Below are 24,454 nucleotides of genomic sequence, written 5' to 3'. Positions count from 1 at the left end.
TGGGATCAAAACCTTTAGCCTAGAATTATAAAATACCTTTGGTGAGCTACCCAAAGTTTGTCTCATCATACTCAACAAAAGCTCTCCTTTCTTGTCAAGCCACTTCCTTGCCTATTGTTACCTTAATTAATACGACTTGGTTAATTCTCAAACTGCTTACTGCAAAATTACCAACTGAGCCAAGCTAAGTCAAAGTCTAACAAGCTTTTCTTCAATATACTCAGGCATGCAGAGCTTGAAGTTTAGAGCACAAATGCACAACGAGCTGCTTCTGACTTCCTGCCTGGCATCCATAAATAAGAAAAAGACCAATTCTCTGAAGGACTCTGCTTCCCATGCTGGCCATTACCACAGGCAGTAGCAGTGCATATCATGACAGCATAAAGATGGGGAGCAACACTTTCAGTGAAAGTGTTGAAAATTTGTTGCAGAGATTTGTTCCAAAGGTGAAAATTTATTCCAGATCAAATCAAAATGAAAACAGACATTAAATTTTTCATGCTTTGAAAATGCACAGTCCCCATCTGTCACAATGACCGCCACAGACCACTGCCCAGGCCAGCTCCTGCGGTGTGCGACAGGAGCGGGGAGCAGCTGGAGGCTCTTGGCTTTAAAGCTGCTCCTCAGGAGCTCAGCTCTGCCCAGGGGAGCTGAAGCTCCAGGCACAGTGGCTGTCAGCAGTCCCGACGAGGGAGAGGATAAAAAGTAGCAAGGAGGCTTGCCACACGGGATAATCCAACTTTTTTGGAGGCAACTCACAGGGGACAAGCCTCCAACAGCTCCAGGGAACCTCTTTTAAAGGGAGGTGTTACAATGGGGATGGCTTAACTGGGGACCAATAGAAATCTCTCAGGGAGGGATATGGACGAGGATAGACATTTCCTTGGGCCAATAGCCCCAAGCGGAGGAGGGAAAGGGATCACATGCCCCAATGGGGCTTCGAGGTTTAGGGGATTTCCAAAGGGGGAGGTATCTACAGGGGTAGGGTCTCGGGGGATTGGTGGGGACCATATAAGGGTAAATTGGGAGGTTTCAGATGATGGACGCTGGACCTTCGGGAACAACAGGAGGGGTTTGGGTGATTGATAGGGAAAGAGCTAGAACAAGGGGAGGAGAACAACCATGTAGGGAGCACCGGGGAGCGGCTTGGGTCTGGGGGAAACCAACTGGGAATAGGAGTGGGGAAGGTAGGGATGAACCATTGGAGTACAGAAAACTTATATAAAAATACAGTAAAGGTATCGCATCACCACACCCAGATCAGTTCCTGCCACAGCTCTTCTTACCAAGATTTTATCATTATCTTCTCTTCATCTTCAGCAACACCTTCTTTCCAGCTTGCTGGCATACAAGTCTCACCCTCCAGTCCCCTACTATTACTAAAAAAAAATACCCTAAGGTATTTTGCCGTGTCCTGCAGCCATAGGGAGGAGGAGAAAAGATCCAGCAGGCAGGAATTGTGCAGCAAGATTGATTTATTTAATTATTTTACAAACTCTTTTATAGACTTTTTTCTTCATAGTCTAATTGGACAAAGGACCAGCCACCCCTTGGGGGTGATTGGCTAAAATCCTAAAACATCCATTGTCAAAATATTTTTCTACTATACCATAAACAAGACTTTTCAAGGCTGCAGGTGTTTGGTTGTTTACATTCCCTGCTACCTCTTCTGCGTGAGAGAAAAGTCTCTCACGGACTTAGAAAATAGCAAGAAAATCCTTGCTAGCAGCATTTTTGTATCCACACCCTACCTCTTGCCCTTGAATAGCAGCAGCTAGCCTGAGTTCTTTTTAAGCCACTTTCTACTGTGACTGCAGAGATTCAGTGTTCAGTGCCCACCCACCAGGCTGAAAACTGACAGCTGGTTTCAGGGCACTGGTTCCCAAAGATACACAGTCCATCAGGAACTTGGACCAAACCCTGGTAAAAGCAACAAACTTCATTCTCTCAGGAACTGGAAAGTTTAAGGATTCACAAAAGCAGCAGATTTCTACTTCCATTTCTGTCTTTTACTAACATATTCCATTCCTCTTTCTTCATGAAATTAAATAAACTGCCATGCACTGCTGGCAAAAGAAAACAACACATCATTACTGCAGATTTCCCAGTTTAAGTCTTCAGCACAATGCTAATGAAGAAAGGTGTACCTGTTAGATAGCAGAGGATGAGGCTTGGCTGGAAAACCTAAGACAGACCTGATGGCTTTGAATTGAATGGTAAAGGTTAAAACTGTAACGGATATTTGCTCCACAGTTATTAATTACAGTACAACAATGCTGTCCTTAAGCTAGAAAAAACAGATAAATAAGTTTACATACGCATCAGATGAAAGATCCCATCACAGGCGTTTATGTGAGACAAGAAGGAATTTCCTAAGCCTTGTCCAGTGTGGGCTCCTTTCACAAGGCCAGCAATATCCACCACATTCAGAAATGCTGGAATTTTGCTGAAATATAAAAGTCAAATGTTTCCTTACTAAAGCATATTAGCCAAAATTTTGGGCACAGAAATAAATTCAGAACATGAAAATCCAACACTTCTTTTTTTTAGAACAAGTTAAACATCACAGTATGGAATGTGTAAGACAAAATTCCTCCCATTGTATGTAAAACACCCATTCTCTAAGTTCTCTGTAAATATTTATGCAAAATTAAGTAAACTAGTTTTGAAATGTGGAATTATACAGACAACTATACAATAATCGAGCAGGCCTGGAAGACTGAGGCATAGATATATCATGTGTAGTGCACAGCTTTCCCAGGACCAAAGGGTAAAACACAAAAGGCCATTGTGCTCTGCTATTGCACACCTCTAAGGTTACCATTTAGTTCAGCAAGTTATGCAACTTTCTCAGAAGACAAGAGCAGGGTTTTTTTTAATACACTGGTGATTAAACTAGCAGTGATCAGGGTTATGCAAACAATTTGGAAAAAAGGCAGATAAGTTAAGGTGGTATTATAATGTAAACAGCTGTGATGTTTTCCACCAGACTGAACAGCAAATGGTTAAGCAGACATGTTCATATGACATTTTACATAGCAACAGAATAGACATTAAGTTCAAATTAGCTGAGAAAAACAGAAAAAAACCAGAAAAAAACAGAAAAAAAATATATAAACTTCAAACCTTCTATCCTCCACAAATCCTCAGCTTGTTTTTAAATGAACAAATAACTTAGTGGCATTAAACTTTACATGTACACCCTAAACGAAATTACTTCTCAAAATCCAGGTGAGTTGGAAAAAAACCCAAGAAACCACTAAAACCTTGTGATATGGCATTGACTAAAAGCACCTTCATATGTTCTATGCAAATGACATCATCATCATGAACAGTGGCAGAGAGAACCACACTGAAATGCTGCAAATCCCTCACTTGTGGAAGACCAGAAACCACACACCACAGCCTCACGATCTCCAGCTTGATGGCTTCAAAATAAGTAGCTGGAACAGCAGTTCATTCCCATCAAACACTTTATCACCATCACATTTCATTAGCACTGTGCTAGGACTACCACAACAGCTCACTGTTTGTTTCGCTGGCAGTAAGTATAGCGGCAAACACCCAAACCCACGGCTTGCACAGCCCCAGCGAGAGGGGTGAGACACACCCTAGAGCCGGCATGAGCGGATAGAGCTGAGCTGGAAAGCGGAGTGTTCTGTTCTGCGGTGAGTGTTCTTCAACACCAGATTCAAATCCAAAGATATAAATTCTGTGGTCTACCTTAAGATGCCTTTTCCAAAGACCTACCATTGCAGTGCTGCTCACAGACAGAAACAACCACAAAGGTGGGAATGAGGGCTAGGAATGACCCAGCCAGCCCTTACAGAAACCCTCTCTGAGCACTATTACACTTCTGAAATCTTTACTGTCCACAGCCCAAAATGAGCTTTATTTTTATCAGTGTCACAACATGCTGATAAATACGTTTTTTCAAATACTGAAATATATGACAAGACTGCTGTCAAATCTGTAACAGCAGGAAACTCCACCAGCAGAAAAATCACCCTTCTCTCCTTATCCCAGTGCCTGGTATGGCAGCTATAGTCCAGACAGAAAAAAAAGTAGTTACAGAAATCTACGGATCATTGTCTCTGCTCAGAGCAACTGACTTAGGTAGAACAAAACACAATTTCAACTTTTTTTCTTTGGTGCTACCCCACTTCCCTTTGACTGTAAGTAACACATATCAGCAGATGTCCTTCCTCACTTCAAATCAACTCCCTAATTTGGGAAGAGATGATTCACTAGAATCTGTCTGAGTATGGAACATCAATTATTTCTGGAAAAGTGGTTGACCTAAAGGTTTTGTTTTCAATCTTGCTCTAACATTTCCAAAGAAAAATTATTTCTTTCAAGTAAAATAATTTCACAATACAAGATCTGGACAAAATCTTTTTGTTCACCAAGGTGAAGTTCAAAGTGTCACTAAACCTGTCAGGTGTAATAAATTAGGAACTTAATGACATGTTTCATATAATTAATATCTTTGTGACGTACTTAGAAAGAAGCAATTATGTAACATGATACAATAAGTTACTTTAACTCAGGTACACAGTTATGTTGACTTTAAACTTCACTAGGCCCATGAAAAGAAGGGCTCATCCTTGGGAAGACAGATACTGTGTGCTGCAAGTTAATGCCGTGGAATGCAGTCAAAAGAACATGACTGTCCCACTATTTTTTTTTTTTTTTTTTTTTTTTACACAAACTCAGAAACAGCAAATCCTTATTTAAGGCACTAGCAATAGTAACTCGCAGTCTGAAGACAGAAGCGAGTACCTATTAGTGCATTAATCCTTTTGCCTGTCACAAAGAGAACCAACATACTTCAAAAGAAACCTCGGCAACTTCCCAGTCTTTGGTTTTTGACGCTCACTCAAAAGCAAGACAGAAAAATGGCACTCTGTAAAGCCCTTCTCCATTGTAATTTTAAACTGTGTTTTAAGGAAAACAAAGGTGGTGTAAGGAAGGTTCTATGCTCCCTTCTCACCTTTCTGGTAGGATTAACTTCCTGGCCAGCCATCAGAACAATTCACACTTTCACTACAAAGATGCCACATTAGAGCAAGACAGATACCTTCATATGCAAATGGTCACTCTATCACCAGAATCAACCTCATTTGCTACACAATGGAAAGAAAACCCCCGCACATTTCTTTCACAGTTGAGTAATACAAGCAAGAGTCCTTTGAAGTATGTGGGCTTCCAGGGTGCTTTCTCACCTTCACTTCGGGTATCACAAAGCTCACGTTCCAAGCAAATTAAAAGAATCCCCACTGGCAGACACCTTCCCAGGTCTAAATTTGTTTCATCATAGAAAGATGAATACACAGAAAAGCAGAAAAAGGCACAAGCTAGTCACACTTGCCTGTACTCTGAAGGACAAAGAGTAAACATGAAACGAAATAAACAGAACACTGCACAGAATGGGGGGAAAGCACCGTATATCTTGAATATGGTTTATTGAAGACTTAACTGCATTTTGCTTTTCTTTTTTCTCCTCCTCTAAACAAATTAATTTCCATTTCCTAGGATTCATTAGTCAGCATTAGCATAATGTCACTGAGCCTCAAACGATCATCAGGAACAGGTGGCATCAACTGATCATTTGTACAAATCAGTGCAACACCAAGCTACCATAAAGCACGTCACAAGGATTTATAATATGAAACAGAACACCAAGTCCAGAAGTATCTCTATATTTTAACCACAGGTATAATCCTTGGGCAGGGGTTTTTTACCCCACTTTGAAAAACAGCAGCACTGCGTTTGTGTTAGTGTGCTACCTTCACTGTATGAGCAGCCATGCAGTAAAGAGCACAAGACTCACTGGGCCAGACAAAGTACAGTTTTGCAGTCTGGTGGTTAGGGCACTTCAGGAGTAAGAGGCTTATGCATCCATAGGGTTACATATTGTGCAGGGGGTGAAGCTTTTTTTTCACTAACTTAGTTTTTTCACAAACTTAGTTTCAAATTCATTGTTTCAAATTTCAGTCCAAACCAGTTACTTAAACAGGAGGAGTTTCTTTACCTGACCTCTTTATCCAGTACAGCAGTTGTGAATGGATTAATGCAACCAGTTACTTTCTTGCTTCTAAAATGTATATACATACAGTATCTGGAATTTGTTGTGCATAATTTTTTTTCCAAAATTTGAGGGGAAGAGGCATACATTTATTTCTTGAGTTTCCACAAATAATTGCTTTGTTGAAAAAACTCACAGTCAGCACACACCTGAAGCTGTGACTTCAACTGAAACATGATAACTGAAATGCTGTTTCTCTCCCTGGATTTTCACTCTTCTAGGTTTCCACAGTCTCTCTTCTCCAATGAAACCAAAATCCCATTAGTTTCTCTGCAGCATTTAATACAGTTTACTTAAATTTCACCTCCACCAGGAAACCCTGGAAAGCCACATGACAACTTCATTCAACTAAAGCTTCAACTAAATTCAAACGCAGTAGTTTTCCAGCAAGCCTTGATGATAATACTCATAACACACTCGCTTTTTACTCATTTCTTCAATAGTTCAAGAAATTTCTCTCAACTCAAACTCTACCTGATCCTAGGTCCCACAACCAAGAAGGCCAGATTCTTCAGTATGAAGGTAAAATGTCCAGCTCCCCTTTCTCTTCGGTAAAGCCAAATGTATTACTCATCTCCTGCTTCCCGCACAGGCTCTTCTGCTTTTAAAAGCAGCTACGTTAAGTCTGTTAGAAAAGAGAAATTCTTCCTCCTTCCCGAAAATTCATACAACTTCAGTCAGAGTCATCTGTTAGCATTCACAAATGACCTGAAGTAAATGTAGCAACATAGAAAGAGAACATGTATATTGTGACAACCTCTTTAAGAGCCATTCAACTCTCAGTCTGTCCTCACTGCTATTTTTGGCTCATTTCCAAACAGCTCAGTCCTTCCCTCTTCCAGGAGACTGTACTCCCTATTACAACTCCTGCAATCAATCCTGCAAGCAGTTTTGACCAATGTAAGCAAAATCCCTCACTGGACAGTTAAAAGAATCTGCTTCCAATGAACTAGGTACTGCAGATGAACCCTGGCCATTTCTATACAAGAATGATTTCATTAATAGCATTTTATCCACGGTACTGACAAACAAGACTTGAACCTAACAGCACATGAACCAGAAGTGAAATATCTGCTTATTAAATTGCCCTTATATGAATTATAACAAGGTAAGAGATTCAATGTGGATTACAACACATACTCCATGTCCTGTACATACCAAACACCTGCATTCTCAAACTATTCAGTAAGTTATCACACCAACAAAATACAACTAATTAAATTTTGCCTTCTCCCATCAGGCAGAAAAGATGGCTCAAGTCACCATTACTCAAGGTTTTTCATTCACTGCTGGCAAATATGCAGTGCTAGAACATGCATCACAGCCCAGCTGATTTAAGCAGGCTCAGAACAAACTGAAGAACAGGCAAACTTAGTAACACCTATGGAAAAATAACATTAACAACAGGATATAGTTACCAATTTTCAGTCATTTTCTGTAAAGAAATGGAATTCTTTTACAGATGATGATATGTTAGATTTACATCCTGCTAAGTTATTGATCTCTCACTCTGAAACTACAGGTGGTTTCCATTTATGTAAATGTTCCTCTTAAACATAGATTAAGTCCCACATGATGTCCCTCAGAAAGTCCCACTGCTGATCTGGATTCTACAAAATGCTTTCCAGCAACTGATTACATAATTTTGACTTTAAAACTTTATCACGTACCTGAGTACGCTATCCTACAATGAGTTCAAGGGAACTTTCATTTAATATTGCAGACTTTCATGATCTAGACAGCAATGGGACTAACTCAGATTTAGTACAGTAACCATCATTTGAGCACTAAAGATCAGAATGAATGAATTTTATTGTCTGCAATGCAAAAAAACAAATCAAAGCAATCTGCTGACAAAAAGGATCGAGATCCTCAACTATAATGGACAGTGCTAGACTTGAAGAGGGGTAGTTGCAATTTAGATATTATCCTCCTCGGAGATAACTAAAATTGCTTTAAATTTTAAGTTTGAAAAGGACATCCAAGATAGATTAGAAATAGTCTAGGTGAAATAAAAATGTTTGTGGTTGCAATAAGCTTTGTGTTTGTGAATGCATGTGTGCAAGGCAACTCACAGGTGAAAACAAGGAATGAAACAAATACTGACAACTTTTTAAGTAGTTTGATTCATCCTCTCTTGACTCACTCCTGCTTATAACCTCATTTGACTTTAAGCAAGGGAGGAACCAGAAACACCACACTTTAACATCACTTTTTTTATTAATATTTTCAGACAGATTGATTTCGATCAGCCAATGCAGTCTTTGGGTGTAATTACTTACAGTTAGGCTGTAGGTTAATTACCTTAGGCTTACTGTGCTTCTTCCTGAGCACTTCTTTTAGTCATGTAGCTTGGAGTAAAGTAGAAAAAATGCAAATAATTGCAGTGAGGAGATTATTGGGGCACAAAATAAATCAAATAAAGAGGAAACTGCAGTTTCCTCCACCACCTCAGTGAAAATCATTGTGAGGCTGGACTCCAGAGTCACCTGAGGCATATCTCCTGGTCAGGCACAGCACACTACAGCTGTGGCAATAGGCAGGAGGACATATGAGCTAAGAGTGGTGGGTACATGCACCCAGAGGCTTTCAAGCTATCTGTGAGTTAGGACACAAATCACTGTTCAAATTACATGAGTTTGACATACTTACACTAAAAAAAATATTTTTAAGTTTAAGGTGATTAAGCAGCATTTTAATTAAATTTAGAACAAAAATACACAAGAAAATAGCTTCATCAAGGCTTTTATTAAGTTACTAAAATTTCTTCAGTTGCACTATACACACAGCTCTTTTTTTTGTGAGATACCCATCACTCCTAAACACACGACGTCCCATAAAATATTAACTCAGTTAACAGAGCAACTCTTTCTGGCTTCCGTGTCGTAATTGTCATGTCAGGAGCTACTTGTTGAGATGAAAAACATCTCTTTTCCATTGCAAAATTAGCGAACCTCATCCTCTGCTACCTACTTAGGATTCATAAATTAGGTGGGGGGGAAATACACCTTTCTGCTTTAGTTCCTGCTGAAGTGAATCAGTCTACAGAAAATACTCTCTTTCCAATACTAAACTGGAACTAATCCAATCATTAGTCTGTAAAACCTTGCCTGAAAGTACCTATACTGGGGGAACAGGGGTAGGAGGACAACAAAATAAAAAAATAAACCCTCTCCTTTCTGAAAAAGCTACACATGGGCACAATGTAACAAGTGAGTTTTCACTGAATATTGTATGAAATTTATAACAAACAAATAAATCATTTAAATACATACATTAAGTTAGTAACATAACATAAACAAATACCTTAAAATAACAAGCATTCAGAATTGTGTTTAATATATTAAGATTTCTTCTTTTTTTTTAGTATCCAGTTTCATTCACAGCAAAAAGCAAGTAGTAGTAACACTAAAGCTCAAAGAAATAATCTATATCATTTGGCAACAACATAGCAGTTTTAACCGTAAGTTCTTAGAGCCCACCTTCTGTGTACAGTCTATATCACTCAACTTATTTATTGTCAACAGTCACATACATCCCACTGCTGCAGAAAGAAAAAAAGCACAGGTTACAAGTTCTGCCAGTGTACCTTAATCTATTAAGTACAGATTTACCTGTAGGTAATAGTCTCTAAATTGTTGCCTATGTGATTTCATTTACAAACATTTACATTTCCAATTAATACCAGTCAGCTTTCAGCACGGCCTAACAAGTAACAGCACACCAGTCCCAAGGAAGCTGAGGCTCTCCTCTTTTCGAGAGAGGAATGGATCTTCAAGCAACAAACAGTACCTGAAGATCCCAACTCCTCCTCCAATGGCAGAGCAGCCACAAACTCATACCAGCGATGTCCCTGGCAATAGTCAGTCTAGCTGCAGCAGAGCAATCCCAGCTCAGTGGGACCGACAGCAACTGCCAGCCCTGTCCCTCTCCCCTGCCCTGGTTCACAGCAGGCACCAAGGCAAGATCACTTTGTACTGTCATACTTTATTGCAGTTAAGACAAAGTCACCCCTTGTTTCTTTTCCCTATCTCCCAACAATGACTGCAGTTATGTGAAGACTAAGTGTAACATACGGGAAAAAAAACCCCAAATGTTTTAGATTTTGAAAGACAAAATCTTGAGGCTAGACGAGAGTCCAATTTAAAGAGAATTCACTGTTTATAAAACATTCTGCATGCACAGATGGATTACGTCTACTAAACCAAACAAGTAGAAAATTACCACAGAACGTATTACATAAAGATGAAGAACAAAATCAAGACTATACAGAGAAATTAAGACATTTAAATTACAATTCAGTAGCGTATCTTTGTGACTACAGCCTTCTTTTCCTAAGTTAGTCTCAGGCAGACAAGCACAAACAGCCCAATAAGTTACTTCAGTCTACTGTCCTACTGGATTATCATTAATTATCTCTGCTTTTTTACTATTACAGTGAAATACAAAGATCATATAAGCAGCATAAGTGAACTCAGGAGATATAACTATCCACTAATGCCCACATCCATTGACTTTAAGTAACAAATGTCTGTAGAAAGTCAAAAGAACATTTAAATAAAAGCTGATTATCCAGCTTATTATCAAACTCAGTATATTTACTGAATACAGATTCAGAAAATATACTATTTTCATTAATATTTTTAGAGTGATAAGGGGGGAGGGAGGGAAGGAGAGTCAGAGAACACACAGAGGTATTTATAATCTTAGCACTCCTTGTAACGATAGATGGCCAAAGGCAGGGTGAGGGGAGAGGTAATAATCTCTTTGTCACTTCAACTATTAATTTGGGAGTAGCTATTCATAGCCAAGTGAGAAGAAAAGGGGATTTTTGACATGGCCAAAGCAGCACTAATAATACAATTTAGAAGAAAATTTCCAACAAAACTTCAAAGCCACACCATTATCTCTGGTCAACAGCCTCAAAACTTTGTCTCTAATTCAGTTCAGTTTTTAAGATCCATGCCATAACCATCATACTTAACACCGACTTGAGCAGGAAAAACAAGGTAACGTTATAACAATCCACCTAAACAAATAGCTTCATATTAATGCAGTATTTAAAAACTGCACAATAGTTACAGACGGAAACAGCTTGTTTAGACCTGAAAATCAAGTCAGAAAATGGATTTTTTTGATTAGCGACTAATAAATCTTTTTTAACTGTGGGTGAGATCTGGCTCTAAAACTGAGGCCCAAGAGTTAAAAAAAGCACATGTGCACGCTAGTTTGCCCTATGATTTATGTACACTCACTTGATTCAAGATACCTCTGCAAGTAACTGCAGACTGAAATTAATGAGTCACAAGTTCCTATATAAGTTTCTGTTTTCTGGAAGCACCTTAAATTTTGCTGTTCAAGCAAAAAAAAGTTCCCACATTGAACATACAGAGCAGATTACAGACAGAGTCAACAGCAAAAAAATTGATGTGACAAAATTAATACACTCCTAGAATAATGAAAGAATCGGGAGAGATGTAGTGTAGGAATATCCTTGAATATACCACAGAACAAGTAGCAGAGCCTATTAAAAGGAGAGAAAATCGGGGACAAAAAAGACTGCCCATAAAACTTACTGCCAAATAACTAAGGATGCAGGGATAATGACAGATATTTGTTTAGCTCCCTACAGCGCATACAATATTCTGAATGATAACAAAGTATAGGGTGGAAATCTTACAAATTAGCAACCTTACACATGTTAGGTATGTCCACTACTGTTCACTTTTCAAACCTCTTCAGAAGATCCTCCCAGTCACCTGGGAGCAACCATCTTCAAAGACAGGAACGCCAATCACCAAATGGTGCTGAGCAATGACTGACAGCTCCTACATTTATCATTCTCATACAATAAAGGTCATACTGGGGGCATGGGAAAGGTATAATCCAGGTGGACATATAATTTCATATTCTAAAACAGATGTCAATAACAAACTTGTAGACATTACATTTGCATTAAATTTTTATGAAAAGTTTTGGTTCGCCAATACTGCTTCAGCTGCCTAACTGAAGAAAAATATTAAGAATCTGAGTTACCTCGGAGGTTTGTGATACTGGCACAGGAAGTCAAATCTGTCATCTGGCACAGGTACTCGACTCTCATTTGGATCGATAGTACAGAAAGGAAAATTTTCCGCTGCCGCTTGACTCTTCGTTAACACATTGAAAAACGTTGATTTCCTATCAACGAAATACACACATTCTTAAAGTAGTTCAATTCAGAAGCATTTAAAAGTACTGGATAAAACCAGATCTTATTCTAACCCAAAGTGTACTGAGCTTTTTCTTTACTTCAACAGCAGTGACCATTCCCCTGATTACAGCAGAGGACACACGCACCTGTAATGCCCCACTGAAACCCAATGATGTTACCTCTCTCCCCTACCCTTTAAAATTCCCCTAAGTACGTATATTGCACACACATGTCAGCAAAAAAAAATTAAGTCAAAAGCAATGCACAGCCCTACTGGCCATTTCTCATTTTCCTCAAGAACAGTGAGACACCCATAAGGATGCTTGAAACTTTTCTTTGAACTAGTTTTGCCATGACTCACCCTTTCCACAAGGGTATTGTTCCTTCAGATTTATTTACATTGTACAATTTCAGTATCTAAGCAATAAAAGTCAACAATAAAAAGAGAAAAAAAGCGGCACAGAAAGCAAACCACATCAGTTAATCAATTAAAAGTAATCTTTTGTTCATATGAAGATACAGTTGAACCTTACCAAACTATTTTCATCCTTGTTAAATATCAGTGGAAAAAAGTACACTATCAGGGAAAAAAAAGAACACTTTCCCTTAAACCAAAAGGCAGATCACTTTGGTAGCTGGCATTTATTAAACCAAAAGAGCAATTCTTGATTTATTAACTCCCAAATCTTCTACCATAAATATTCAGGTTGTTGTGTTTTTCAGAGCTGCTCTGCATACAGCCAACATGCTCAAAAGTCACTAACAGTTTTATTTGAAAGTTACATCACAACATAACTGAAAATGCTATTTATCCCCATTGACATGCCATACAATGCTACAGATAATTATTTCCTTTATGGAGTACGTCTTAGCTATACCCCGAAAAATAAAATAAATTATAATGAAAATATAAGAAAGCAATGCTTCCAGCTTTAAGACGTGCACAAAGGTTTGTCCTCTAATTTGTTAAAGTTTGAGAATGCTGAGACCTTTTCTTAGTAAACAGGATACACGAATTAATACCAAAAGGTTTCACATGTGTATCTTCCAGGCAATCAATTCATCCTCCTTTTCAAGAACAGCTCCTGTGAGGAGCCATAACTACAGATGACAAGCATGACAGAAATCAATGATTAACGTTTCAGCATCTCTTCCAAACTGTCACTTAGGCTTGTCTCACTACAAACTCTGAAGAAGTTTCAAGAAAGTCCTCTTCACTGCCAATGACACGGAATAATTAACCCCTTCCTGTGCACATCATCCCAAAATATTAAAGGAATTTGTTGTGCACGGGTGCCTAAGTATTTGCATAAAAACATGCATTACACAAACACAACAGTGGAAATAAGGAAATACAAAGGACATGGTGTTTTATGAAACTCAGCAATTATTAAGACTTTTCCTTTCTCTGATCCCTCCCCTATAATCTTGTCCAGACTCGTACACACCTGCCTATCGCTGCCAGTTTTGCGTCGCTCCACCTGCAAGTAGTTCCAGCTAAAGACAGAAGTCCATCACTGAGCAGTAAGACTTGTGTCCCCGAGCTCGCATCCGCACCTTTCTGCGCCCAGACAGCGCCTCGGGTCCCTGCTCGGCGCAGGGGCGAACTCGGGGAGAGCGAGGAGCCTCCCTGCCCGTCCCCGAACACCTACCCCACGTTCGGCAGCCCGACGATCCCGATCTTCAGGGACGTCCCGAACCTTCCGATAATCGGGTGCGACTTAACCCCGTCGCCTCCCTTTTTCGGGGGCATCTGCAAGCACAGAGGAGGGCACACTGAGCTCCCTGCGACACCCTCGCGCACCCTCCACGCCCGTCCCCTCCCGGCACGGCGCAGCGGCCCAGCCGGGGCCTCCGCCTCCGGAACGCCGAGGAGAGACACCCGCGCGGCGGCGGCCGCCGGGGCCGCGGCGGCGGCCGGGGATGGTGCGGGGCTCCCCGCGGCCGGGGATGGTGCGGGCGGTCCCGGCTGTGGCCGAGGCCCCAGCTCACCTCGGCGCGGAGCCGCCTCGGAGCAACAAGCGCGAGCGGCCCCTCGCACGCGGATGCGCCGGCGGAAGGGGCGGGGCGAGGCGCGGCCATTGGCGGGGGCGCCGCGGGGGAAAGGTCGCGCCGGGAGGGCGGGGGAACCCCCGGCCCGCCCCCGGCAGTGCCCGCGCGGCCCGAGCCCGGCACGGCCCCAGCCCGGCACGGCCCCAGCCCGGCACGGCCCGAGCCCGGCACGGCCCCAGCCCGGCACGGCCCCGGGTGGCAGCGGCGGTGGCCACGGCGGAACGGCCGGGCAGCCGCAGGAACGCTGCGCGCAAATCACAGAATCAGTGAGCTTGGAAAAGACCTCTTGAGATCATCGCGTCCAACCTACGACCAAGCGCCTTGTAGACTAGACCATGGTACTGAGTGCCGCATCCAGTCTTTCCTTAAACACCTCAGGGGACGGTGACTCCACCACCTCCTGGGCAGCCCATTCCAATATCTAATCGCCCTTTCTGTGAATAAATCCCTCCTAATGTCCAGCCTAAACCTCCTCTGGCACAGCTGAAGAAGACCATGTCTTCTAATCCTGTCACTGGGCGCCTGTGAGAAGAGGCTGACTCCCACCAAGCTACAACCTCCTTCCTGGGAGTTGTAGAGAGTGATAAGATCACCCCTGAGCCTCCTCCAGGCTAAGGTCCTGGTCTTCTGTTTGCCCACCCATCAATCCTGCACCAGCGCAGGAAGCACTGGAAAGGTGAAACACCCAATGCCCAGAGAAGTGCCATGTGCTTTTTGAATTCTAAGGAGCACTGATGCTTAGGCACACCACTAGACTTTCGTTCATGCTTATCTAGATAAAGAGGTGTGTGGTCAGGAGGAGACCCTTGTAAATATGTTGTGATTTATTTATAACAATTTACATAGAAAATTAATAAAATAATCTAGGAATAAAATAGTGAGGTCATGAAGAAAAGATGAAACATTTAGAATCTATAAAAAATTAATTGCAGAATGTTACAGAAGTCAGAGCAGGACTCTTCAAAAAAATTAGACATTTTCTTTAACTCAGGCTCTGCTTCTCTGAACCATTAAAGACAGGCACCATCAAGTGTTGCCTGCTAAGAAAATTGGAGGAGAGAAGGCAGTAAAAACTATTCTTATGGCATGCCCTATTTTAAGTCCATAAGATAAAATTCTCAAAACTTGAAAAACACCAGAGTGAAGGAGTCAAGGTGAGAGTATCATCAGATCTATATCATCTCTATCACAGTAAAAGGAATATAATACTGAACATATTTTTAATTTTTTTTTAAAGAAAGGACACTTCTATTAAGCCTAATTTGAAATTATACATAAAAAATGTCTCTTAAAACTTTTGTATTTCAGTGACATGAGATTTTTGCAACAATAATATTGAGGAAGAGAATGCTGTATCATTTCAGAGTTTTTCTATTAGTATAGTGATAATAACAGTTCTTGATAGTAATATATTTACGTGGTCTTTCTACTGTCTTAAAATCTATCACTATACACTTAAGAGGGAAAAAAAGTATATCTAATTCAGATTAAGATACAGTTACTTAGCTGTTGAATAAAGCTAATGTATTACTACACCAAACATTCAGTAATATTGAAATTAACAGAAATCATTTATAAATAAATTCAGCACAGACCCTGAATCCTTCACATCCATAAATTACAAACTTCAGTAACCAAATTTAGTTTCCTTTTCAGGAACAAAATAAAAACACCATAGTTTTCCACCCTTCTAAAGCTCGAGACACTTTACTTGTCCTGAAAGTAGTGATTTGCAAGACTACTTCACAGCAACAGCACAGGATGGATTTGCCTAGCTCTATTAATAAGGCCACAAACTTTCTGAAAGACTACTTTTGGAGAGCTTTTCTGCTTATTAAATTTTCCCACAATCCAAACATTTTGTCAGACGATTTTGTTGTCCAATCTGAGGCACAATAGCTCTCAGTAGATAAACTTCTTGACTGTCTTCTTAAAATAAAAATATTTAACTTACCAGTTATAAGCACAATATATGTATAAGGCATAAGCAGTTTGATACATGAAGTAAAGGAGTGTATAAGTGTGTTTGTGTATATATTCATACACAAATAATAAAGCCTGCTGTAGGTGTAATTTTCGTTTTAGCTGTTGGGGAAAACAGCTGAACTGGAAGAGAAAAAGAAATTAAAATCCCTGCCTACTTTTGTTGCTGTACTTCAGTGTGACTACATAGGGTAACAAAGTCAGTGATGTGTGTACGAAAGTGTGCAAGTTTGAATATAAGTTTTTAATTTATGCTCTTCATTCAACATACTGTAATAATGGCCCCCTTCTCCCCTTCCCTCCCACCCCCTCCATAGTCCCTATATCTAATTTACTGTTAGCATGGCCACTTCACTAAATGCAGATACAGGACTTCAAAGCATTTGATCCCTTCAGCTAGAAATCGACTCACGGCCATGTAACACTTCATCTTATATGCTTTTGATTTCAAGTTGCTTTTAAAGTCAAGGTTTGCCTTATTTGGCTGAATGTTTCTATCCAAATCCGTCATAATGGTGAAAGCCTCATTTTAAACTGGCATACATAGTTTAAACCGTAATCATCTTGACCATATTACATACAAAATGTGTTTTATAAGTTTAACAGAAAAAAACACAAACATCTAGAAAGCAATCATCTCCATGTCAACTCTCTAACACTGAAGTACTGCACAAATACAGCTTATTGTACAGCTGGATCACGTGCTGAAGCCAAACAGCCCTGGAGCAACTCTACCTGATTAAAAACAATGTTTAAAGGACAGTAATAAAACAATCAGTTTGTTGTTTCTGCCACCAACATAGTCTTTGCTTTCTGCTGCCCAGAGCATATATTTACAGCAAAGTCACTGTTAACTGCAAAAATAAGTGGTTTTGTAGAACTGAAAGAATAAAGACAGAGCCCCTGATCCTTGCTGTGACCAGGTAATATTCAGTGCAGCCCAGGGGGTGAGAAGAACACAGCTGCTTTTGCACAACCCAGCTCGGAATTACCTGGGTCCCTGCCACTTGAAGGGAGCCAGATGACTCCTAGTAATACATACACTCAGTACTAAAAAGAAACACTACTCAAGGGCATGGTCTAAACTAAATGGTGTTCATCGAGTTCTGTGAAGTTTAAAGGTAGTCATCACACAGCTGAACTGTGCTTGAATACAATATTTTTAAACATCATATTTGGTAGGGTTCAATAGTGTTTGTTCTTTTAGCTGTGGATTCAGCTGATTTCATAGACAATCTAACCTTGCTCCATTCTTTATACACCTATATTCATACTCCCCCTTGCATTTTATATTTACGCATTTTCATTCTTCTGTATTGTGATAACTGTCCTTGTTTTAATGGTATCAGATTGTTAATGGTGGTATACCAGTGCAGCTCCAAAGATGGTCAGGATTGGTGTGGTGGCATAGAGCATCTCTCTCACCCCTTTCTGTGGTATCCCAGACTTTGTCAGTCTAGAAGCATGTAGTTCTAGTGCAGAACAGTCTGATCTGCCACATATTACTAATATTTCTACATCATAACTCTGGATATATCAGCTGAATTTCATAGCTTTAACATGGACAATGCCACTAGCAGGCATAATGCATACTGAAATCTTCATAGTGAGAATAGTGAAAGAGATTTGCTCACAAGAAGAGAGAAAGCCAAGAAGAGAGAGGTTCTATAGTAGGACAAATTACCAGTGAACTAATAAAATTTCAGTTCAGTTCAAGGTCTACTTTGAACATTTCAGTACCTTAGCAAAATGAGAGTATCACTATAAAATAAAAATATTTTTATTATTTATACTAATAAAAACAGAGAAAAAACATTAAAGAGGGACTGATCATGAGGTGAGCAATACTAGGCTTTTTCTAGGCCTCCAAAGGCTAGAACCATTCTAGCATGACCATTTCTTTTTTCAACAAATAAACCATATGACATGAAAGAACTGTTAAAAGAAAAGGAATGGTAGTGGTCTAAGAAAAGATGTTGATTTCACTTTATTTAGCGTTGTAGATGGTAGCACTGAATTGTGTCTTAATCAAGATGCTTGACAGCTGAACAGCAAACTATGAAAGAGGAACATAAGTATTAAATACTTCTAGTGCCTTAAAGGGTATTACTGAACATGAAAGATCCTCTAATTTACAAGTAGGGAGACTTCTGTCTCTGAATTTGGACTATACCTGTATACTTTAAAAAAAGAAAGCAAACAAAAAATCCAAACCAGCCCACCCTGAAAGAATGCTGACTAGGAATAAACCCACAGTAGGACTTACTCTTGAATCAGTTTTTTGCAATCTTTGAGCTATGTTCAGCAGCCTGGGAGACACCAGCAAGAAAGAAACCTTAGGGAAAACGAGATTACTTTTCTATAAATGTCTCTAAACTCTACTTGTGAGGTACAAGTTTGGAGCTACAACATCAAAGGATAAAATAATGTAAGTTTTGGCATTTAGTCTAGATTTTTAACTGTGTGCTGTTAAATGTCTATGCAGGAATAGTAGACTCTTGCTAGATTTCAAAGACATTTCATCTTTCTCTTCTAGGGCACAAAAATGTTTGTGATGTAACTTCTTAGGATAGATAAAATGATTTCATATGTTGAACACAGTAGAAAAATGTATAGAGAGATCTGGATAGTTCAAGTTAAAAACATGATCTCAGGAAAAAAGCCACACACCTCATCCTGGATCTAATGCAGATTGAGCAGTTATATTTTAGCCTGATAAGATACATTCTGTTTTGATGGAAGAAAAAAATGAGATACCTAATAAACTACGTTAGTTAGGTGATAATGATACATTTTATACGCTACAGATTTGCAAAATTACTGTAAAATGAAAACCAAACAAAATATTGAAGGACATCATGCAGCAATTCTGGAAGTCTTTTAAATTTTTACCATATTATATTTATTCTACTTCTTAACTAAGATTGTAAAGTATTTTATAACCTGAAAAGTTCCGATAAAAGGGATTAATAGTAGTCATTTACATTTCTAGAGGCCTAGAAAAAGAGTTACTTATGGGAAACAGTTAGGACACTAATTGCAAAATATCAAAGAATTCTTTACACTCTGGAAAATCTGCAGCCTTTAGGAGGTCACCCAAAGTGCTCACAAAAATTGCACGTATTGCTGGATGTGGAGCCTGGAGCACAGAAAGGGGGTGGGACACGTTCCTCTGGGCTTGTGAATGAAAGCCCCAAAGCGCATCACCCCTATGCACACAGAGAGATGGTAACAGGAATATAGACTACACCTTCAAGATGGGTTTGCATAGGAAAATTTCAAGAGTTTACCACTGCAGTCAGCTAGTTTTTCCTCATGAAGGTACACTGTTCAGCATGAACAGGTGAGCGTATACCTCAGTCCAATTCAGAAACATTGCACCCCCAGAGAAGGTGGGGTGACAGTTTCTGTTCTACATTAGCATTGCAGTGACCTCTGTAAGTACAATGGAGATTTATTCTGTACAGTGCTTCAGTTTACATGTAAATACTAATGGCATACTGCTGATATGGCATTCTTCTGGTTATAATAAGAACCCAGTAATTTCTTCCTCATAACTCAGCTACTACATTACAAAAATCCAATAGAAATCAATTTAAAACTCAGATCACATATATATTATTTTTCTTTAATTTCGTGGTAGTGTTCTTATTTATAAGAAAAAGGTCACAATGCAATTATCCCTCACTTGTGCATTCAGGAGAGGACCTCTTAGCTACTTTGTAATTTCATAATTCTCTATTCGGAAGAACTTAGAAGCTCAGCAAAGCTTCACTCAATGCCAGTGTTTTCCCCATAATTTACTTGCAAAGTTGTTCCTACCCTTCTATTCTCAACTGTGCAGTACTCTCATCTGTAAATGTGGGATTTGCCATATTTTAACTTAGGAAACAACTTGTATGTGCACACTCTTGGTGGTGCCAGCATAAACCAAGAATCCACAACAATTGCAGAGACCCTGGCAGTCCTCATCTCTAAAGGTGCCTTGTCACCCACTGTCATCTGGCAACAACTCTTCAGGTGCCAATGCTCCTGATACAAACCTGTTTAGCAGTCAGCTTCCCAGTGTATCCCACGCCCTGTTGTCCAAAAGGATGTGATGATGTTACATTCACATCAGTATCAGGAAGAGATCACTCTCCTGCCCTGCTAGTTGCTGGTCTGGAGGATGCACACAGCAGGACAGGACTGGGCATGCCAGAAGTGCTTGGTGAGCAGCCAAAGCTTGAGAACACCTCTGCAGAGGAGTTCTGGAAAAACAATGAAATCCTATTCCAAACACTACAAAATTACTTATCAAATTGTAAAATTACTATCACTGTGTTAAGAAATAACACATGATCATAGAAATTCTGTTGCCTCACAGTTGTAATACTTTTGTGGGTGCAACCAAAGGTTGAATTAAGCATGAATGCTTGGACACAGATTTCACTAGGGATTTCAGAACCCAAATAAATTCCGGAGAGGGATTTTTAGCCAGAGTTTAACTGCTGGCTGCCACTATGTAATTCCTGCCCCACTGAAGAAACACAAGAGCATGGCCTACCACAAATAACTATTTTTCTGCCAAACCTAATCTACATCTTTTTTTACACTTATTCCAGTATTTTTATCCCAGTCTCTCTTTTAAACCAAAACTTTGCCTTACAAAGTATTTTTATTCCTCTCAATAGCTTTATTTAGATCATCATATCTGTACTACAATGTAAAAGAAAGGTTTGCGCATTGGCAAGTGCATTGAGAACCCTGAAGTGGGGAAGAACTACTGCTGACCAGCTGTGGGAAGGCACTGAAATAACATCAGTGACCTGCTCTGAGAAGAAAGATGTGGCAACTCTTGTGACAGATGAAAAAACCTTTAATAGTTTAATTATTGACGTAAGTGAAACAGATTGATTGTATCTCTCTCTTTGTGACACTGAAATTTTGCCTGTCACAATGAACATTCATAGGGAAGAGCAATCTTTATCAGAAAAGGTACTCACTTGCTCTGCTCTTGTGCTAAAGATTTTACAGTATTTGACATGCCAGTCACAATTTACAGGACTCCTGACAACATCATCTGAGAAATTACACATTTGTGTTGGTCTTTTTTAGAAATCAGGTTTTTAAAGTGTGCCCCTTGTTTGTAACCATAGGCTATCTGATGAGAAGTGAATACAGTTGTCAGCTGGTGGGGCAAAAATTTTTAATGTCAAGAATACGAGAATCTCTGAAAGCCCCATGGCCTGTGCTCATGGCTGTCCAATACGAGTGGGCAGCTTAAGTAATTTAGGAAGAAAAGTTTATTTCCTGAATGCACAGAGCTTTGACTGTCAAGTTACCTATAACAGTTATTCTTTTTTCACTTCAAGGCGGGCAGTAATATTTCCTTGCGCATTATATAAATTTAAAGTGGAACATATTATTAAGGATTTGAGGTGTCTATCTTTTTTAGACTGCTTTAAAAAAAGAGTCAAAGACTGCTACTTGAAGTTATACAAGATCCCTTTAAGATATTTGTAGGACATTGGACATGAGAAAATACTCCTCTCTGCTTATTTTCCTAAATATCTCTTCTACGAATCCTTTTATAATAAATGCGCGTGCTGATAAATCTTAAAAAAGAACTACAGAAATATTAATTACGTTGTGATTGTTTATCATTTTTCCCACAATAACATCTTTTGTGTATTCTGCTCATTTTTGGGAAGGTCTTATGATCTAATCTCCAACCTATTTAAAAGAAAATGCTTTGTGTGCCATTTTGTACTCATGGTCGTTTGGAGTTCTATTTCAGTTTCATTAATATTGATGGAACTCGTCTCTGCACTCATTCTCAGCAGATTCTTTGAAATTAATCTCCAGCATTTACTGTGATTTGTTTCTGTTTTCTGCTTCATTTCTGAATCCAGCTCTTCTCTAGTTAACTTTGTTTTCTTTATTTTTATCCACTTGCTATGACGGTTCTACTACTTGTGCCGCTGTGGTGTGTCAGTCCCTTTATGGGATCCCTGTTTCGTCTCTGCCTTTCACTGTGATTTTCCATCATTATGGGCCTCTTGAATAAAAATGTAGCCCTTGTTTCTGATAAAGTCCATGTTCCTTTTCTTTCTGTGTGATTTTCCATCATTATGGTTCTTAAATTTCTTGAATAATGATATATACTATGAACAAATGCATGAAGCAGTAATGGCTTCATCAGTGTTTTCTAAAATATATCTGCAGCTTTTAGAGCATACAGTGCTACAGCAGAGTTTGTGCCATATTTGTAAAAGCATGATTTTTAAAGTGTATTTTGTAGCCTATTGATGACTATGCTGCTGTGCATTAATAATTTGCCTTCTTTCAAACATTATCTACTTTTCAGGATAGTGGTTTCAAAGAGATACTGAAGTTGAGGAATAAGTATTAGTACTGAACATCTTTTTTTAAAATGGTAAAAACATAAACCCTTTGTAATGTTTACAGCAATACCACTATGTTATGGGACTAACAGAATTCTTGTTAGGCCTTTCACATGAAGGATGCATGAACAGATTTAGGAGTTCTTATAAAAACAAGCCAACATTTTAATTCGAAGCAGCATATCATAATAAACAAGTAATCAGAATAAGTGTTTTAAATATATATCTGCAAAAACATGATAAAAGAAAAGTTGTACTCCAGTACTAATTAGTTACATTTGAGTTATGTCAAATACATGATGAAAACCAAAAGTATAAAAACATTTGAAGTTAAACCTCAGTTCACCAATTTGAACAATGGAAATCTTTAATATGCCATAATGTAAGTTGGGGTAAAAACAGGAATCAAAATGTTATAAAATATTTCCTACCTTATTTGATAGTAGTGGCACAGTAACTTAGTCCACAAAGTGCTTTATTGATTTCAAAGGGGGCAAAATGTTAGTCACAAAACGCTAACCAAGTATGTCAATGATTTTAGCATTACTTTTTTTTTTAACATACTCTGTAAAATTATATCCATTAGTGTTTCATTTTGGATAACAGATGGAAAGCTTAAAGATCTGGAGAGGCTTGCAAAAGTAAACCATCATTTTCAAAAACATTTATAATGGTATTTACAATTTACTACAGTCTCTCCCACCAAAATAAATGGGTCTTATGGTATTAATTAGAGAAAACTTGGTTCCTATGTGTCTTGTTTCCTTCCATTTGAAATACAAGTATCGAAATTCCTTTAAGTTCTCTAAGGAAGCCAAACATGAAATGCCCCAATTGATGGCTCCAGCTCACCACCCAGGGGCTGGAAACACTGTCCCCTTCTCACCAGGGCAGCTGGTGGCCTGGAGCAGGTGAGCTACCCACAGAATTTCAACCAGGCACAAAGGGTGCAAGCAAGACCAGTGGGAACAGCTTCCCCGTACTACCCAAGCAAAAAGAGCAAAGCAGGTTTGGCAATGGCAACCAAGATTAGCCACAAATCATTCACTGCCAGAAAAATCAGTAGTGACAAAACAGGTGTGTTTTGTCGAGCCAGGTAGCCAAGTGAAAATAGACTGGATATCAGACCACGTGATCGTCACAAAAGGTGACAGAACTAGGGGGTGGCACACCTACAACATCACACCTGAGTGTAAACATAGCTCTCAAGCACAGACAAGTCCCCAGTGAGACTCTCTCACAGGTCTGTTCACAGCACCTGATCCCAGGTGACAGTCCTACCCCGAGCACAGGCAGCCAAGCTCCTCAGCAGGTGGAAAAAGGTTCTCATGCATTTATGCTTCACTCGGGGTCCTGACTCAAGCAGCTTTCAATAATTGACACTCCTTACCTCAGTGCCTTGATACAGCTAAGAATGCTTTTATGTCCTTCTCAGTTTATCTTCCAAAGAATCAGTGACTGTTTAATAATGTTTGTATTAATGATTTCTTCTTACGCCATTCACTTACAATGTGAACATGGTGCCTCCGTGACAGCTATTTAGCTGCACTGCTGGTTCAGTGAAAAGCCTTGGGAAGATTGCTAATTTATGATATGTATGATGATCCCACTTCCGTTTTCTTCCTTCACAGTGTTTTGTAGATTGGAATGCATAGGTAGGTGGCCAAGTTTGAATAGCTGTGTTATGTTAGTTCAGTAACAATGAAGTGTCATTATTTTTGGCTAATATTAACATGTAACTGGGGTGTATGG

The 24,454-nt window shown here is 39.4% G+C and overlaps 1 protein-coding gene across 2 annotated transcripts in view; it reads right to left on the bottom strand.

Annotated features, from left to right (window-relative positions):
• The window catches only part of OLA1 (Obg like ATPase 1), a 98,379-nt gene extending 84,020 nt beyond the window's left edge, over positions 1-14,359 (bottom strand). Inside the window, exons 1-4 of one of the 2 annotated variants that reach the window (XM_032114964.1) lie at positions 14,274-14,359; positions 13,934-14,034; positions 12,125-12,268; positions 2,319-2,446 (exon numbers count right to left, since the gene is read on the bottom strand). In XM_032114964.1, the coding sequence (XP_031970855.1) occupies positions 2,319-2,446; positions 12,125-12,268; positions 13,934-14,034 (373 nt within the window). In that variant the 5' untranslated portion in view covers positions 14,274-14,359. Of the gene's footprint in view, positions 1-2,318; positions 2,447-12,124; positions 12,269-13,933; positions 14,035-14,273 lie in introns of those variants that run through there. The other variant, XM_032114966.1, reaches the window with a different exon arrangement.
• Positions 14,360-24,454: the final 10,095 nt, after the last annotated feature.

This window comes from Corvus moneduloides, chromosome 7, assembly GCF_009650955.1.
Source record: "Corvus moneduloides isolate bCorMon1 chromosome 7, bCorMon1.pri, whole genome shotgun sequence".
NCBI lineage: Eukaryota > Metazoa > Chordata > Aves > Passeriformes > Corvidae > Corvus > Corvus moneduloides.
The sequence above is the reverse complement of the archived record's forward strand: the minus strand, read 5'-3'. Positions and strand labels throughout refer to the sequence as shown.